Consider the following 19,540-nt stretch of genomic DNA (forward strand, 5'->3'; position numbering starts at 1 on the left):
GTACAACATCCAGTTCTGGCACAACAGACCAACAATTTTATCTCTCTGCTGCCTCACACCAGAGCTTGCGCAACCTTCAAGAAAACTGCACCATAAGCCTCTTCTGCAATGCTACAATACATCCATCAAGGCCAAATCCTGCAGCTGTAAATGAAAGATCATGTACACACATGGATTTAGCCTTCTTGTTCTCTGAGCTGGAACTGCTGTGGTCTGGCTGAAATTCGTCACCCTTCTCACTCCTGTGACTTCTGTCACAGTCATCTCCAATACTAATTTCTTATTTAATCTTATCCTGATGACAAGTTATCTCTACGCTTAATCTAACAACATTCTCATCTCTTTTAAACTGAGGTTTAAAAATACTGAACAATCTGTGCTACAGTTCAGTTTGTTCCTACACCAGGAGGTTTTTGCTTGGGTTTTCATTTTTTTAGTTTGTCTCTTTAGTTTAGTTTGAAACCAGATTCAAACTTTTCATGAAGGCTGGCTGATGTTTAAATCTGTTTTGAACTTACAGATCTCGAATTGTCAACAGTTTACAGGCCAGTTCAGCTCAGTTCTGTGACTAATTCACACTGTGACCAATGATTCAAAAGGCAAATAAAAAAGTTAAAGCTTTTTCTTAGTAATCAATGTGATGGTGCAAGTTATTTACATAACTCTTCAAGTGTTCCTTGGAATATTTTATTCCATCTTGCTCTGCAAGGCTCTGAAACAGTCATTCATTTGAGTTCTAGTAAAGCTCTCCAATCTCAGATTTTTCTTACCCATCATTTTGCATTTTGCTCAACAAATGAAGTCCTCACTTCACAGTGTTACAAAACCCATTATGGGTGTGCTGCTGTATCAAATCAGATATAAAGCACATCCAAAAATTCATGCCTACATTCAAACGATCTACCAAGCAAAATAAGTCCTTTTGAAGTATTCTTTTCCTTCAACAAGGTTCAGCCTTAACTGAATCCAATGAATTTAAAACACAGATTTGTGCTTCAATCCACTTTGGCAGCTCTCTCCAAATCCAGATACCATTTGCATTCTCCCTAAACTCCACTTACACTCATGTTAATAATTTCAATTATAGTACTCTCAACACACTGGCACAACTGAACATCAGGGTCCACACTTGTAATGTCCCTTGAACAACTTTTGTAAGGCGAATCTTTACAAAGTCCCAATACTTCATTTGGTCTCTCCTTTAGCTGCTGAAGACCTAAATAAAATTAAGTTAGAAAAACAAAGTGCAAATAAATAAATAGTTACATTATATCTGTAACACCATTAAATTACTTGTGAAATACAAGCTGCCTTACTTACGTGTAATTATTGGGTCAAAGTCTCTTGTCTGTGTAGCAACATCAGAGGCACAAACTTGCCCTATCTGTATCAGCAGAGACATAATATCCTCATATAAAGGAGGGAAGGCTTGACAGAATGACACCAAACAAGGCAGGGTTGGCATAAAAAAGGCATAGCGCTTCGACTGGGTTAAAACTATGGGGAAAAAGGAAATAGTTAAGCAGAAAGGAACTATTACCAGAATCTAGTCAGGAATTGTTTTGTTACCTTTACAGTTACCATTAACTTGTTGGCATTTTGGTACCACTGGACATGACCTAGACAAATCTAACTTGCACAGCAATGCATTCCGGTGTTGCTGGACTGCTCACCTGTGAGTAGGGTTCCCATCACATTGATAGCCAAGCGAGCCACACTGAGAGATTTCGGTAGAGCATATTGAATGCACAAAAACGAAAGTAACTGGATGGCAAATATCTGGGAAGTAGGTAAAAGGCAAGAAAGAAATAAACAGTGAGTTATACAGTGCTTTGCAATTATGATCCTCTCCACATAACTTAGGAGTTAGTAAATATTCTCCATTTCACAACAAGGAAGAGAAGCCTTAAAAATAGTTATTGCAAAATTTTTCTGCTGACTTTAAAAAAACACAACACAGATGTTTAACATTAGTCAAGCATCAGTTAGACTTCCAGAATTGCCCTCACAGACATAATTTGTTCCAACACTTCAATGAGCAACAAAGGAACAAACAATTTACAATGTAATCCTTGTAAAAGCTGTTAAATATCCCATGTGTTCTAGCTTAAATTTCAGCTGAATGCCATCTCACGAGCAGTATTTAAAAGGGATTAAATAAACGCAAACAAGAAATTTGTTTAACACAGAAAACAGAAGAATCTTTAGCTCCCAACTATCCAGCTACCTAGGACTAGAGAAATTTGTCATCTCCTATGTTGCAGTATACCAAATCAACATTTATCATTGCTTTAAGAACTACTAATTAACAATTTTTTGCCCTTGTTTTTCACAACCATCACAAGAAGGCCTTTCAAAAATCAAATTTCTGACTCTTCCTTTGCTAAGCTTCAATTATGTAATAATATTCCTTCGGGAAAAAAAAAGACTTGGTGGTCAAACCTTTCACAAGGAAAGATAAATTTTGATCCTCAGGCTGCTCCATCTGTTCTGCAGAGCATCTCTGCAAAAAAAAGCTTTTCAAAATCTGAACACTCGTGCAAGTTCCTCTAGCGATCAAGTATCAGCTGAAAAGCTAAGTAGGCAAAACTTCTGCCAACTGATAGATACACAATATAAAAAACGAAAGCTGTTACTTAAAGAGCTTTTATTCCCGTTCTTAGAGGTGAAGTAACACTGAAATTCAGGAGCATCTGCAAAACAAATGTACAGAGCTACGTTGGAGGAGTCCTGGATTTGGTGGCAGAGCCTTTAATTCAAGCTAAAAATGCTACAGATACTACCTTAATATACTGGGCAGGTTAGAGCAAGGCTTTTTTTTAAGGGTTCTTTTTCTTTTCTCCCCTAAGACTGTAACATGGTTAATTACTTACAGTGATTCTCTGACTAGATGACTGCACAGTACCTGTTTTTCAAGTTCAGGCTGGGCAATGAGCTCAGGTATGAAATCCAAACAGATGTGCATCGATGGAATCCCTGCCACTGTCAGGGCCAGCAGTTCACATGGATAACCCTGCCACGTTAAGAAAACAGACACACCAAAGGTGTTTTAAAAATTGCTTCACTAATGTTTTTTTCTAAACATACTTTCAACTTTCCTTCACTCAGAAAGACAAGCAACAGGCCTGCACCTCTAAGGCAACTTGAGGGAGGCTTGGTGAATCTGATCCACAGGACTCCAACATTTAGTGTTTGCCCTAACTTGCTTATTTCACAACAGAACCATCAGGACTTTTCCAGCCTCTTAATCAATTCCAGGTCAAAGCAAATTAGCTGCTTTTAACGAGACTGCCATCTGGCAATGTACAATTTAACACACACCAAAAACCAGATTTACATTAAAAAATTGCTAAGCTTCCCAGGCTTCTTTTTTTGAAGGCCTACAGTTGCCCTGACAGGGGCATTCTTTAGCCTTCGACTCTGAGGAGATTAAGTGTGCCCTAACAAAAATGAAAGGTAAGAGGTTTACATCTGAAACCACATGACGGCTTTTGAATAATGGATATTTGAATTTCAGATCACTGCCAGAAAAAAGGAAACCCCCCGCAATATGTGGAACAAGTCATTAAAAGATGTGCATGCCAGTTTTCTTTGGCCTAGAACGGACACGCTATTTCAGTATATAATAGGGCAAAGGCACAATCAAAGCTTGTGTTTAATGATGAGGAACAGACATGGCTTTGCTGCTCCCTCTCAGCTACAACAGTGAGCAAAAGCTCTGAAATTTGGAGGGAATGTGGTTACTACAAATGTGGGAGGACGGAAAGAAGAGTGTTTTTGTAATTTGTAAGGAACACAACAATAGCACCCAAAATCCTCTGAACACTTTGTTTGGCTCTTTCCTAGCCAGAAAAAAACCCCACCAACATAAAAGAACTAAAATAATGCAAACCAGACCTGGAAATGAACTAGCTTTACTATGTTGGGGTCAGCTATATACATCTGATGCAGCAGACAGCAGATCAGACACTGGACCTCTCGAAGGTTACACAGCAAGCTATCTTCCTCTTCCTCTAGATCTGAACTCTTAGGACCTGTGGTATTCTGAACACTCTTTAGCAAACTGTAGGTACTGCTGCTCTGGGTTTTCTCCTCTTCTGTTGGTAAGCAGATCTCTAGAAGAATCTGCACGGCAGCGCTGTCCTGTGAAGAAAAGCAGTGGGAGAACATAAATAACAGAGAAACAAACAAGGCACAAAACAAAATACAAAGTAACGGCAATTGGAGAAACTCAAGGCAATTAGATTGCTGTAATTTCTGGCTAGTGAACTCTTTTTTTTTTATGGAAAAACAAAAACAAAAAGCAAGAAACAACAGATCAGGAAATATAAATCCCAGAAAACATTAAAATGTTACCTGAACAAATGCTCAAATCCAGTACATTAACATAACTATAGATTAGAGCAGCCATTTCATGGGAGTCAAGTATGATTTCAAAATGTATCTTCGACAGACCATTAAGGCACCCAGATCAAACAGAATATGCATATGCCATGCAATTCACAGTATTCAGAGGAGACTACTCATTTAAATATAAAGACTTTTATTAACTGAAAAATCATTCTCTAAGGGACAACTTTGTATGTGACATGCTTCCAGACAAAGGTAAGGAAAGAATGCCAGTGAAACACAGTTAATCAAGAACTCCCCAGAAAGTATTTAACAATCTGAACACAGAGACTGCTTTTTCTTTTTCACCGAAAAAGAAAGTCAACTAAAACAAAGCAAATAATCTATTAGGTCCCCTGTCTTTCCTTCTTTTATTTTCTATTTCTGTATTTCTGTTACATCATTTTCTTTCTTCATGACATTAATTAACCATTTTCCCTCTTTACCTGAGCAGCAAGCAATGCATTTTTCAATTCTTCCCTTGTAACTTCTGGGGTTTCTGGACCCATAGCATTGTTCTGGGATGGCCTAATGTCCTGCTCTGCTGTTTCTTTCAGGTGAGCATTGAGGTAAGCTTTTGAAGCAAGAAGATATCCATTCAACATGTGCAAAGTTATATCCATCAGAGGAGGGCTCCTGGTACGGGAACAGATCAAATGGAGCCTTTTCAGTAGGCAGAACAGTAAGACAGTAAAAACAAACTGAAAGAACTCAAAGATGCACTTGGCTGTACTCTGAATCATACTAAAGCTACTTTCCCTATCAGCACAGAATACTGAAGGTTATAAGCCCTTCTGCTGCCCTGCTGTTTATTCCTGCTTCTGTCATGCATATGCTCTGCAAAAACAAGGGACTACTGAAGACAATAATGCTTGATAAAGAGACGAAACTAGAACAGAATCTGCAGTAGTGATTTAAGAATCAATGCTCTGAATGATGGAGAAAAAACAAGCTCCACAAAACTGCTCCCACAATACAAAGACGACAGCTTTCAAATCACACTGTCTTACAGATCTCTCTCGATATTGGAAATGTGAGATTTTCATCCTAGGCTGAAGGGACGTACATGTAAATATTTCACCTATGGGTTGATCTTAAAGATGTCTCCAACAGAAAAGTCCAGCAGAGTTGTAGCTGAATGAAAATTGGATTAACAGTTCAATTGCTGAAAGGCTAGGAGGTACAGATAGACACAAACAAGAACACATCCAGATGACTGCCACTCATTTATTACTAACAGCAGGGTAGTAAAAAAAAAAAAAAAAAAGAGTAAAAAGGGAAAAATTAAACCACAATTGACAGAAGACATAAAAAAGCTCACAAAAAGGAAAAAAGCTGGAGGCTGAAGTACTCCTAAAAAGATTAACCATATCCTTTTTAGAACAACAAATGCAATTTTCATCAGTACTGTGAAAAAATGAAGTTATAATGTACAAATTCTGACTTAAATTTTTTTGCCTTATTTATTTCAGGTTCTCCTTACAAGCTGCTTTGTTGCTATCAGTTATGATAATTTCCACTACTAACATTCTCAACTAGTTCTTCTGCATCAGAGCCATAACTCAGCTTTACACATCCTCCTCTGTCACCATGACAGCTCCTGGAACACATTTCTGAGTGCTGCTAAATGAGTTACTTGAGAAATGAGGCAAATCTACCTTTGTTACATGCACCAAACACCCTCTGGCAGAAACCATCACCCACAAAGATGCAGTATCGACAGGCCCATGAAGGGTGGTAGAAGACAGCTGTGAGGAGGCAGGATGCTGCAGTGACAACCCTCCCCACCATGTGGCAGCAGCCATTTTAAGCATATTGCAAGATCTAGAACAAATTCACACAGACGTATCTAAAATGGATGACTTATGTTTTAACCCAGAGTTTACAAAACAGAGCTATGTGTAAGACTATTTAACAAGGCATTCAGCTGGACAGTCAGACATGCCCAAGCAGCACGCATGGTTCACTCCTCAGACCAACAAGTTCAGCACAAACAAAAAGGTGCCCTCAAAGCTGGAACTTAACAGCTCACGTGACAAGTTTGAAAATATGTTGTGAAGTACTGAAAGTTGTTGGGTTTTCTTTATCAGACACCTCGGGGCATAAAAACTAACGGGGATGCTTACCTATGAACTCTCTGATCACACCTCAGCACGATCAAAGGATCAATCATCAGATCATTCTGAGTGTACTTCTGCTGTCGGACCATCTTCACCGAAGGCTGCAGAGCATTAACAGTCATCACCCACAACCTAAAATGAAATTATTTTTAAGATATATATTTTTTTAATACAGAGATAGCAAAAGGCTCACATAAGCATCCGAGTACTCACCGCAGTCAGCTGTATTTTTCTGCTCCCTGACAGGCCTACAAAAACCCACACTGCATTTGCAGATGTTAAAGCTAATCATGATACAGTTAACTTACATTCACACCAGAAACACAGCACTCTGTTTTCACTGCAGTCGTGTATCCACTTCCTCAAAAAAGGGCCCTTCTTACCAGAGTCAGGTCCTACTTCAGAAAACAATCTTCCTATACTATAAGAAAACGAGAGACTTCCTTCTCCTGAAAACAGGAACTATCTTCCTCTTCTATATAAACAGTTAAACATTTTAACAAAGCAAAAAGGAATGCAACTCCAACACATCATATTCAGTCATGATCTACACTTCCTCAGACAAAGGAATTAAGTTATTACTTACAGAACAGAAAGTGGCATTCCACCTCTAACTGCACTAACAGCACCTCAATCCTACCTTCTTGGCATCACAGTGTTAAGAACCATCCACAGTTTGTTGACAGTCTGAAGAATCCTCCGTGGGACTCCAGCATTTAGCAAGCAATTCATATTTGATGTCAATACTTCTGCATATGGGATCAATTCACCAGCCGAGAGAAGTGTTAAGTGTTCTAAAATCTGCATCAGCTGGGTATGATTTCCAGGCAGCATGGAAAATGCTATAAAAGAAAGACAATGGGAGCTTGGTGAAACTGCACTTCTAACATCCTCTCTGATTTTGCGACCTGAAGACCCACACATTAACAAGGCTGCTGCAGAACGTCCTCATTACACAAATGCAGTATTACGTTCACATGAACCGAATGACGGCAATTTCAAAACCCCCCGCATTCTACCAATTTGAAAAGAGCACTGCACAGGATAGCTGTTACCTTCCTGGAGCTGTTTGGGAGAATGGTTCTTCGCAATGGTTGTGAGGAGCATCCTCCTCAGCAGGGCGTCAGTGCCCGTGATCTGCTCCTCGCAGATCCAGTCTTCCACAATGCACAGGTGTGGATAGTTAGTTGCAAGAAGGCGTAGCAGTGCAGAATGCAAACCTGTAAGAGTATTAGGCAAGTACACACCTGTGATTAAACAGCTACATCACGCACCTGAACATAATCCTGTCTATTATTTTAACAAGAGACCTTAACAGACACCGCTGAACATTTCTATGAGCTTTACATATTTACTGCCTGAAGTTCTACCTCCAACAGAAAGGGAAAGTTCTATTTTGGAGACATGAGAGGACCCTACAGTAACACTTAAGCTCAGCCTGAATGAAAACTTCATCCTGAGGTCATTTCTACTTTAAAAACTAGTTCATTACTCTTTAAATTTCCCTCTCATCTCACTAGTTACTACTGACGTTTCAAAAGAAGCAGAAAGGCAAGCACACTATGAAACAGACAACAGCAGCAGAGCTGGAAACAAGCTTAGCTTTCCATCCTGATGCACATTAGGCTTTCACAGACAGCTGTACCTCCCAGTTCCTGCTGTAGCCCCTGTGCCTGCCGGATGAGGTACTTGATGGGAATCTGATCCATTAATGCTGAAGAGTAAGACTTGGGTTTTCTTTGCATGGCAGCTATAAAAGAAGAGGAAAAACAGCCACATGTAGCAGTTGCAAGACAGCATTTAATACAAAAATCTAAACCTATTCACAAATACCCAGTATCTTTGTGTTTGCCAGAAGTGCTTCTTCATATGACAGGACATAGTAGAGGACAAGCAGTTGCGTTGTGATGCTGTACCGCTGAGCAGGACGAGCGTTTTCTCCCTGTACAGAAAACCACATATAAAGGTCATATCACAACCCCAATAACAGGGAACAAAAATTTGAATTTACCTACAAATACGAAGGAGGATAAGGCAGCAAACCTTGCATAAGACTGTCAAGCCATATGAGGTCTAAGCTGAAAGCTGTAGGGAATTTTGTTTTTTAAATTATCTTCGAACATAAAATGTACTTTTGATTTCTTGGAGCCCCAGGATCCCAGCACAAATCAATGCTTGCCACTCATTGTACACGTATCCACGTGACCAATACTTCTATCAAAAAGGTGTTTCTTACAAGAACAGCTAGAATGCTTCAGTTAATTTATATTTTTGACCTAAGAAGGCCAATAATAGAAACCTTAGATAAACACTACTCCTTTTCAATCCATTTTACTGCTAGAAAGAGTTCATGACTTTTCAGTGTTTTAGTTTCTATTCTGAACAGCACAAACTGATCGCTTCCAAAGGAACAGCATGAAAGAGTGACAAACAGCAATCCTCCTAGAGCATGGGCAGCATGAACAAGATGCACTTCTGTACTAACCATCACTGCAGGGCAAAACAATTGACCACGTAGGGATTAAAGACAAAAATACAACTTTCACCATGTAAAACAAGCATACATACAATGTACTGAACCACACCCATACTGACTAAAAAAATAAAGAGTTTACCCCAGTGAGCCCTTGAAAAACATTCAGTATCTCCTGTTCTGTGACAGGCTGGTTTGTGGCTTCTGGGTTGGATTTTGATGCAGGAGTCAGAATGGAGTTAATGTAGACATCAATAAGAGGAAGCAGCTGAGGGTGGAGCGGAGTGGTGGTTTCACAGAGCTGCCGGTAAATCCAGTCCTGGAAAAAAAAACCAACCATGCCACTATGCTTCATTCCAGAGCTGAAAAGAACCACGTTTTTTGTTGGTAAGGGGCTGTAATAATCACAAATAACACTGGTCATATTTTAATTTTTTTAGGCAATTCTTATTGGAAAAGCCAAACTTGAGAACAGAAATGAAATGAAGGTCATACCTTAATGGATACTTTGTGCTTGGTGAATGATCGGCTCCTTAACAGCTGGTAAATGCAGTGAATGGGCAGAAACCCAGTAATGTTGGCACTGAGGCTGCCTGTAACGGGCACACGGACTGCATGGGCTGTGACAACCTAAGAGGAAGTTACAAATGTCATGAACAATAACACAGCTATTCACCGTGTCACAAAGCAGCTCAACGCGACGAAGCTGCAGAGCTGCACCCTGTTGGACACTGACTCATTTGTGATTGTTTGGAAACTAATGGATGTTTTTGTGTGGTTTAACACAGTACATACGGGATGTAAAACTGCAGCACAAATACACTGAAGAACAATTTCCCACTACTACATTATTTATGTAATTGCATCAACGTGCAAAAGAAAAGGCCAAAGTTTTTCAATCCCGGGAGGGCATGAATTCTTGTAGGTCAAACTTAAGTGACTGAAGAAAAACAAACAAAAAAAACCATAAAAAGGCTACAACTTAAAATACCTGTTCAGTGAAAATCTCCTGTGTGAAGATTGTCTTCATTCTGCTCAGAGAGCTGGGCTTTATAACAATCTGAAACACAGAACGAAGCACCTATGATGCTAAGTTCTAGCTTTAGCACTCCACAGACAGATATTTCTTAAAAGTACTTAAAATAAAACCTTAGCAGCTCAGTTTGGAAATCAATTCAACCAGTCTTCTTAAAAATATCTTTTCTTGCAAATGATTTCTACAAGTCCACTCAATAACTTGAAACTTGATGGTATCTTTTATCATAATGTTCCTCTTCCAATTTTACACACAGGGCAACGTTTTCTAGATGAGCTTAGATACTCTCTTCTTCAGTATACATCTACTGAGGTACATCAGCAAAACTGAAGCTTTTGTACAAAAGCAAAGTAAACATAAGAGTTTAAAAACACAGGAAAAAAAGCTCATTTTAACCGAGAGGTAGGTGTCAGAAACAGTCTGGGGTTTACCTTCATTCCCAGCGTGGAGCAGACCAAATCAATGATAGCACTGAGCTGATTGCTGTGGAAATACATGGCTACCAAGAGAAGCATCTCTCCGAAGGAAGCAGACACACCAGAAATGCTACAGCAGCAAAGAGGAAGAGTTAATTTCCAATGGAAATAAAACTGAGATCACTGGAATCATTAAAAACAAAAGCAGCCTCCTCTCACCTTTCAAAGTAAGCCTCTTCCTTTATCATCCAGCTAAGCCACATCACCATGAGCTGCTCCTGTTCTGGTGTACTGCACAAAGAAATCACATAACAGATTATTTGCCGCAGATTACAGCTGGTTTTACTACCCATTATAGCAGAAAGAAAAAATAATTTAAAAATGCATTAACTGGGGAAGTACCTGACAAGAGTGGAGAAGGCCAGGAGCATGCAAAAGGACAGAGACACAAAGCGAACACCAGCGGGGGTCGCGGGCGGCCGGCTGGTCATCAGCTGCAGCAGCTGCTCAGCTTCTTCATCTGTTGGTCTGAACAGGGAGAAAAAACAGAACCATTGAGGATTTCACAGTGACTTCCATCTCATCACAAGGTTAAACATGAAGTTTTCACTATTATTCAATCTGTTTAACAGGTTACTATCAATATATGAGTATTAAAATTCAACGGCGCTTCTCTTGAACTTAAGAGTCACGACACAAATTCAAAGTTCATCTGCTGTGTGTTGCTACAGCTTTCTGTTCTACTCTGCTCCAAATGCTTAGGCTTCTTTTAATGAGTCTGTAGAACTGATGTTGCAGCTTTAAACAGAGCAGCGCATTTCCCACATTAATATTTTAGATTAAATAAAACATCAGTGAAGTTCATACATGGATCTTCATCATTAGAAGGAAAAACTTTTCTGGTAAGAAAAGTACCAGAAAGTAAAAAGCACACAACGTCTCTGAAGGCCTTCAGCATTAAATAATAGTCACTCTCAGCACTCATTCACATTTCCATCAGCTCAGGCAATCCTGAGCACATGAGAAGTGCCTCCTTCAGTACTCAAACAGTCTGATTCTACCAAGAAGGGTTTAAGGATATTACGATACAGAGACATTAGCAGTGCCCAAAGCTCTCCTCCTCCGTTTCAATGAGCAGACAGTGAGTAAAAGCACAGCTCATTACTTCAGCCCAGCAATTCCCATCAAAGCGCAGTAGAGCCGAAGCAGCGCGCTGGCTTTCACAACGTGCTCCTCCTTCAGTCCAGAATACACAGAGACATTTGGCTCCGTATCAACATCTGCTTCCTCAACAATGTGTGTGCTGCGAACCGTGGGAAGGATTCCCATGAGCTCCAGGAGCAGCTGTCTCCTCATTTGCCAAAGCACAGAACTGATATTATCTCTTTTTCTCTGTGAGGGAAGTTAAAAAATGAGAACAATATAAAACTCATCAGATGTTGTATAAGAGAAGAGCTTCTGCAATGATGAACTCGAGAAAAAAATAAAATGAAATGAATGAGAGCAGGGAAAGGAGGGTTTTTTTAAATAAAAGCTCAGTACTGGGGGAACAGGCAAGACATGACCGTCTCACAATGCTTTATTTCAAAATAAACACATACAGCTGCCAGTTGGGATTCAACTTCTTATTGTGAACACTGAGCGTGAACAGTAATCACTGACACCTCACCATTCACTCGTTTCATGGCCTGTTTGCTTATGTACCTAAAAATCTCTTAGAAGCACAACTGAAGAGCTGCCTTCAGCAACTCTAATTACAGACCTGAAGATCCCTTACCAGCAAACTGCCTCGTGAAGAGAGAGGACAGATGTGCATTCAGAAAAACACGGATGCCCACGAGCGGAGGATTTACAGCAAGAACTACTTTCTAAAAGCAGTTCATTCAACGACTGCCTTACCTGCTGGCCATTTCGGATGAAAGTTCCAAACCAAGTTCGAACTTTTGCATTCGTTCCAAGCAGCAAACCACTCACAAAACACACCAGGTCGCTCACTCCATCATCCGAAGATTCATTTTTGGTGTGATCCAATGTCAAAGCCACACCGAGACCTGGTAGGTGGCACTCTTCCACCTAGACGAAAGGTCCACACTAATCACCTTCTTCTTGTCAACGTTCCAGTAAGGACCACAAGAAGTCTCACATCTCGTCTCACAAGAGATGTGTGTCAGACTCACCACCATGCCTCGGACCCTCAGAGCTTGGGAAGGGTTCATCTTACAGAGGTGACGCAGCGCTTCTGTTCTGCGACGGCCTCCAACGCTTTCCTCATCTTGCCTTTCCCCGTTCTTAATCAAACCCCTACAGACTGAACAACAACCAGGAGGTGAAATTTAATCTCATCTTTCCAATAGAAAGCCACAAACACACAGAGCCAAAATGTTCTGCTGAGCTCACTATGATCTATTAGCTGGATTACACCAAGAAGCAGCGATCAACACTGAGAAGGAAGAACAAGGAAACGGTCTTTCCTTTCTTCTCTAAGAAATCACAGGATGTTCACAGATTTATGCATCACCCAATTACTGCTTACACTCTGCCTAATGCCAGCTGTGCAGCACTGGAGAATGAAATTTTGTTGTGTGGTAATAGATTCTGTGCAGGCATCGTCCTGCAAATGTTTCATCTCATAGTATGGCTCAATCTGAGGGGCAGGTACTGATAGCAAGGCCACACCAGGTTCATAATCCCAGCAGCAGCAGGGATTGGACTGTTAGAAGCAGCCTTAAGAAAGGTGGCCTACAAATAAGAATGCTCACACAGTGATAACTACAATTACGCTGATAAAAGGGGGGTGGACGTACTGAGAAGGAAAGATCTACCAGCATCCCAGTTCTAATATCTACAATAAATAATTTAGCCCAGAATCAACGTTATTACAAATCTCCAGAACAAGTAAGCTAGACAAGAAAGAACCTTAGCTCACCCTCATTAAAGCTATCAGGAACATTTGCCACCAGCAGGCAGAGGAACCAGGCTCCATTTTTAACGTGCAGCAGTGCTTCAGCTACATCAACTATAGGCAACAGCGATGGCAGCTCTGGACAAAAAGAGTTTTCACAGTTAGAGCGTTTCACTATAAAACAAATAAAAATATGCTGAGATGCATGAATGAAAAAAATGCATCAATCCGTGGTTTGCTCCTCTTTCAAAGAGGTGAAGAGCCCAGATGAACGTTCAATCAGCCACAGCAGCTCAAGAAGTTATTTTTTTATTTATTTGTAAAAAGTTATGAATTCAAAAGCAAAGCAATATTAATGAACACAGCACGACAGAGCACCATACCTGCTTGCAGAATGCAGAGAACGTCTGCTGCCTCCTCCAGATAGACAGGGCTCTCAAAGAGCTCGGAAGATTTGAGAAAAAACTCCCCGTTCGATTCCGACACCTACGAGGCAAATTCCCATCAGCACACAGGATGAAGAAGTTTGTCTAATCAGACTTTCATGGCATTGAATTCAACAGATACAACATACTAAAATTACCAAAAATGTACAGTTCTAATCACAGAATAGTCAAGATGAATGTTTAGAATAACTAATATTTACTGGCAGAAGTACTCCAATAAAACCAGCATTATTGTTTCTTTCCAGAAGAAAAACAGCTCAGTGAGAGCTCCAGAAATACAGTAAGTTTTCACAGGGAAAACAAAACGCAGGCAGAAAGAACAAGAGAAATGCATTGGCCAATACCACGCTGCAGCAAGACTGAAGAATAAGACAGAAACAAAAGGCATGATTTCATTTTCAGATATGGTTTCTGCACTGAAGCCTCACAAAATCACGTTATATTTGAATGAAGCACATTATGAGCCATACTGAGTCTCTATCATATTAGAGAAGATTATCCTCATTCATTCTGAGCAGGAAAGGTTTCCTCCAGGGCGCTGGGTTCACACAGAGTTGAACCACAGGCTGGTGCTCATTAAGACTGAATCTTTAAACCTTGATGAAGCAGACCAGAACCGGACACACGCTGACACAACAGCAGCAGAAGCAGGCAGTAAGTCAGCCCACCTTGTTCATGATGGCCAGCAGCTCGCTGAGCACCAGGCGGAGCCGGCGGGGCGAATCGCTGTGCTCAAACTCCAGCGTCAGCCCGTGCTGCAGCTGTGACACCAGGATGCTCTCCCCGCTGCCTCCTCCCAGCTTGTGCCTGCCACACAACGAAAACACAGCGATGCCATTTCATGCAAATTCCAGCCATTTCAGCAGGGATTTTTTCTATCACGCTTAAAGTTGATAGAAAAGAGCATCGGAACTGTGCAGTATTATGAAGTCAACTCCGTATTAAATCTATTCAGGCATTAAAAGAACGGACTCGGAGAACAGAGGCACCATCTCAAAGGCCTCCACTCCCCAGCTGCACAATGGAAGCGCTGCCCCTCGGTTTCTCCTCAGCACCGCGCACTGCCAGGTCACATACAGCCATTTTCGACAAACTGAATCAATAAAACGATCAAATTAACATAAAACCGCGGGGAAAGCGGCCTCGATCAGACCGCCACAGAACCCGGGCGTTACCGGAGCTGCTGCTCTTTGCTGGCGTCCTGCTCCAGCGCGTGGAAGTCGACGGACAGCAGAGCAACGATGGAGTTGACGGCCTCCACGCCCGAGAGGAGCCGCAGGATGAGCTTCTTGTCCTGGGCCCAGCTCTGGCTCTGGTCCGCGGGAGCGCAGAGAGCCATGCGCACCAGGCAGGGCAGCAGCAGACGCAGCTCGGGGTCGCTGAGCGCGGCCAGGCGCACCACGTCCACCTTCTGCATCGCCTCGAAGGCGTACGGACTGACGAACTGCAGCCCCGAACACTCCGCCATGGCGGCCGCAGGGCCGCGGCCCCGTCCCACAGCCGCACCACGCTCGCTTCCGGCGCGTGGTGATGACGTCACGGCCGGAAGCGGGGCGGGCTGGGCGCTGGAGGTAGGCCTCGGCGCGGCCCTGCCACCACCCGCCAAGGAGGAGAGACCGCGTTCCAGCCCCCGTGAATTATTTATTCCTCTGAAATTCTTTCCTGTTTTTAAAAAGTATCAACCTTCTTCCCCCGCCCCCCCCCAGTTTCCACGATCCCATTCCGTACAACTCAGTGTTTACAGCATCGGGCAGCGACAGCAGCCGTTCCTCCATCGCTTGTAGCGATAAACAGGAGTTGGGCCGTTCAACAGCACAGCTGTGAGCGTTGTAAACAAAAGGAAGTCAAACCTCCCCGAGAAGCGACCCAGCGCCGCACCCCCAGCCCACAACGGCTCCACAGGAGCCCGCAGCCCCTCCTGCTGTAAATTCAAAGTGCACCCCGTAACCAGCAATGATTAAAAACCAACAGCCCCTGAAGGATGAAACACAGTGCTGGGTCCTCCAGTCAGGAAGAAGCCCTCAGCTGGGGCTGGCACTGAGCTGACAGCAATCCCACCCAGCCCAGCTCCCAGCAGTGCTGTGCAGCAAAGCAGAGGGGGAAACCCAAACATTTCACTCTTGTTGATAGCTTTAAAATAACGCTGCATCGTCCTGTGGTGGGACTAAGTGTTAATAAAGACAGGGGCCGTCTTCATAGCAACACGTGAAGTTAGAATTACCACTGGAGGTAAATATAGAAATACAGTGACTTGTGCCATATTGACAGCTAAGGAGGAAGATAGCTGAGGATTTAAATATAAATTCATTTTTAATTATTTTAGGAAACGTCAGGAAGATCTACATGTGAGAGCTACTTTAAAACAAAAGCATTACTGACAAGTAGGAGTGGGGGCCTGCTGGTCTGCATTGTGGGCTCAGAAGGGACCCAAATAGCAACAAGGCAGAAGTTACTATGTCACTTGATTCCTGCAGAGCTCGACTGAAATACGTATTTTTAATTGGAATGGAAGGATCTCAGATTCCTCTTTGTTGGACACACAGGAGGAGTAGATGTAGAAATTCCCCTCAACAGAGCTCTGCCAGAACAACATGTTTTCACAAGACCACTTTGAGAAGCCAGGGCTGAGGTTTTCAAATATTTAAGATTGCACTTGCTAAAGAACCCGAGTTATTGGCTCGTGACAGTTTTATTTATAAATCTGCAATTATGTGCACTTAAAATAGTGGAAAGAGAGTAGCTAATGAAAAGGTTTGCTCAGTGTAGCAGTTAGCTGCACAGTGTTGGCAATTCTGATATGCACACCTCCAGCTGTGACTATCGCTTCAGAAATGGCCCTCAGTTTTTTTAGTAGTCGCAGTATTAATTTAATTATCATTTACTTTAACTGCACTGGAGATGGGAGGGGAGCACATGGGAAACTGGCAGCTTTCACAACTGGAGAGCTTGGCAGGGAGGGTTACGGTCCGGGTAACAGAACTGAGTTGTATCACTGTTTAGGCAGCTGATTCACTTACCTGTATGAACAACACAAAAAGCCACACCAATCCCAGCCCTTGCAACTTGGCTAGCTGAGCAAGGGTTAAAAAAGGCCACTTAAGCAACAAAACTTAAAAAAAAAAAAAAAAAAAAAAAAAAAAAAATTAGGACATGTACTTTGAAGATTCGGTTTTAGGAGCAGTTCTCCACTTCAAAAATCTCAACCAAATGAGGGGAAAAACCCTCTGTAAGACAAAAACTGGTGCTGCTTCATCAAGAGGAATGAATGGACAGACCCAGTTAGTAACTACGTATCAAAAGATGCTAACTGCTGATTGCACTCAAATTACTTGGAAGAAATGACTGAAAGTTTTCATCAATTGTACAACTTCTTTATACAAAACAAAAGAGGCGCTAATAATGTATATACATAATTCAAGGAGACATTATAAGAAAAAAAATTCTCAGGCAGGTATTTTGCATTTACAAAACCATAATTTTCATTAACATAGTACGTTTTGTAAATACAAGTGATTCTTCCTTGTAGAGGATTAACAGTGGGTGCAAAAGTGGATCTTAACTTGCTCCTGTACAGGTTTAACCAGCTCGACGGACGGCGTTAAGACCCAGGACATGATTACAGCAACAGACTCACGTGAGCGCTGCAGGAGTTGAGCTTTCAATCTGGCAGTCAGAAGATGAGGAACCAAAGAAAAGCAGATGCAGTTGCTCTTCAGCACCCGTAGGGGCTATTTTAGAGCACCATCAGACATTTGGTGTCTGCTAGGACGAAGAAATGGTGAAGGAGGAGAGGTTTACCAAAGCCTTGTGATTTGTCAGGCCCTTCCTCAGGGAGGGCTGAGCCTCATTAGCGCACACACCCCAGTCTGAAAAGGGGACGTGGGGAAGGCCATACACTGAGACTTGGAACCTTCACCACAGTAACAAAAATACATGAAAAAGGAAAGCATTTGGGGCATTTTGTTGTTGTTTCAGGTTTTTGGGGATTGGGATTTATTTTTTCTTTTAGTTTCCCCCTTCCCTCCCCCCCCCCCCAACTAAGGGAATAAAATCTGAATACCAGAATTCACCGAGAATCTATTTACATCACGTTTTAGTTAAACACACACCAATCTTAAAGTCAAGATTGACTGTTTTTGCATTTGTAAAATGGCTAGAGCTGGGCTAAATTTCAGCCTCACCGGAGACTTTGGGTAAGATTTGCGTTCCGTGCCTTCTGCTTTAGGTTTGTGTTTCATCACAAACAGGAGGAAATAATGCTCAGCACAGTGCCAAGAATATCTAGCAACAACAATGCACAGCAGATATTCTTGCAATAATTAAACTAGGATACTGGAAATAGATCTGAGAATCTAGCCACAGCCCTGAACCATAACACAAAGTTCAGGTGAAGAGTTTATTCGTTTTATTCTCACTACAAGTTAAACCACCTACAATATCACTGATATATTGCCATTGTTACTCTGTAAAGGTGTGATATAAAATGCTGTAAGACCCGGTACCTTTTCAATTTATATAAACACAGTGAACTTCATTACTGTACATGTACTCTGCAACTACAGCTTAGCTGTAAATCCCCCACACACAATGGTATGGACATTAACCCCTCTATACCCATTAAACTGTACATCAAGACAATACAAATTTACTGTCCCCGCCCACCCCTTACAAAAAAATAATACTCTAAAAGCAACCTACTGCAACTTTTAATTAAGACGATTACATATATTTTAGACCAATTGCTTTAAAGCAAGAAGGCAGTATAAACCTTCTAGGAAAATTTTTATAAAAGAGGTTAAGAAATATAAGACAATTTATACATTTAAAAACTTACAATAAATAAGAGATGCAGGCATTTTTGAATACTAGGTACTATAATCCAATACAAGAACATCTTGATGTTCTGAAGCCATAGGGTGAAACTCATTGTTCCTCACGTTTCTTCTCATCTCCATGCTTTTAATATTCATTAACCGTGACTGGGTACTATGGCTCATTACTCTTCACAAATACTGTGACTGGGGAAAAATGGTTAATTTTGCTACTAAAAAATGTTATAATACACTTTCTGATCATCATTCTAAAGCGTCCCCCATAGTCAATGACTCAAAGACAGCAGGTGATAAGTACCCCTCTCACAAGTCAAAACAATATTTGCTGGAAGTAACAAGATTCATACCCCATCACAAACAACTTGCACTGAGAAGAATTATAACTTAGTCCTGCAGTGAAATATCCCTTTTCCTCATTTTTGTCTTGCAAAATTCAGGTGAAGATCACAGCATATTCATGATAAAGTTATACAACTGATTCAGCACCACAAAATGAATCGGGAGACATGACCGTCTGTCCTGGGTTGCAGGATCACAGGTTAGCCAGGAGAGTGCATTGTACTGTTCCAGAACAAACCTGAAAAGCAAATAAGCTTCCATCAAGCCAACAGATTTTTCTCACCAGCATTTTACAGCACTAATTTAATGTGATGCAGTTGCTTTGGTATTAAACATATCAAATGGGTTTGCCAACACTTTGAAATAACAACTGTTGAATTACTGAGAGCAGATTAAAGCTAAACTTCATTTCAGTAGAAAATACTCTATTATTTTAATCAATAATCGAATCAAATCTAATCAATAATTAACCTAATCATAGTTGTTGATGATAATGCTGAGAGATTCACATACTAAAAAACAAATAAACGTGATGCTTTCTCATTAGCAAGTGTCTTATGTGCACACAACTATCTGCAAACTCTTCT

The 19,540-nt window shown here is 41.3% G+C and overlaps 2 protein-coding genes across 5 annotated transcripts in view; both read right to left on the bottom strand.

Moving 5' to 3' along the window:
- Nucleotides 1-671: 671 nt before the first annotated feature.
- On the bottom strand, nt 672-15,297 carry INTS2 (integrator complex subunit 2). 3 transcript variants are annotated; one of them, XM_052688666.1, is made up of 24 exons: nt 14,958-15,296; nt 14,451-14,589; nt 13,720-13,822; nt 13,361-13,474; nt 12,612-12,742; nt 12,334-12,507; nt 11,600-11,826; nt 10,837-10,962; nt 10,654-10,725; nt 10,450-10,564; nt 9,974-10,042; nt 9,478-9,612; nt 9,125-9,301; nt 8,343-8,451; nt 8,155-8,259; nt 7,565-7,729; nt 7,150-7,351; nt 6,516-6,641; nt 4,836-5,025; nt 3,898-4,143; nt 2,906-3,013; nt 1,674-1,779; nt 1,321-1,497; nt 672-1,216 (listed from the first exon to the last, which is right to left on the bottom strand). In XM_052688666.1, the coding sequence occupies exons 1-24, from the start codon at nt 15,248-15,250 to the stop codon at nt 1,047-1,049; spliced, it is 3,579 nt and encodes a 1,192-aa protein (XP_052544626.1). In that variant the 5' UTR covers nt 15,251-15,296; the 3' UTR covers nt 672-1,046. The 3 variants fall into 3 exon arrangements, 1 of the variants encoding a protein (XP_052544626.1); XR_008208071.1 differs by lacking the exon at nt 672-1,216 and having other exon boundaries at nt 1,480-1,497; nt 1,674-2,693; nt 14,958-15,297; XR_008208072.1 differs by lacking the exons at nt 672-1,216; nt 1,321-1,497 and adding an exon at nt 2,443-2,693 and having other exon boundaries at nt 14,958-15,297.
- A 2,599-nt stretch (nt 15,298-17,896) lies between these two features.
- MED13 (mediator complex subunit 13) overlaps nt 17,897-19,540 on the bottom strand; it is a 48,937-nt gene continuing 47,293 nt past the window's right edge. For both annotated transcript variants that reach the window (XM_052688660.1, XM_052688659.1), the window contains one exon: nt 17,897-19,191. In XM_052688660.1, the coding sequence (XP_052544620.1) occupies nt 19,059-19,191 (133 nt within the window). In that variant the 3' untranslated portion in view covers nt 17,897-19,058. The remainder of the gene's footprint in view (nt 19,192-19,540) is intronic.

The sequence above is a fragment of the Tympanuchus pallidicinctus genome, unplaced genomic scaffold (assembly GCF_026119805.1).
Source record: "Tympanuchus pallidicinctus isolate F22 unplaced genomic scaffold, pur_lepc_1.0 scaffold24, whole genome shotgun sequence".
Lineage (NCBI taxonomy): Eukaryota > Metazoa > Chordata > Aves > Galliformes > Phasianidae > Tympanuchus > Tympanuchus pallidicinctus.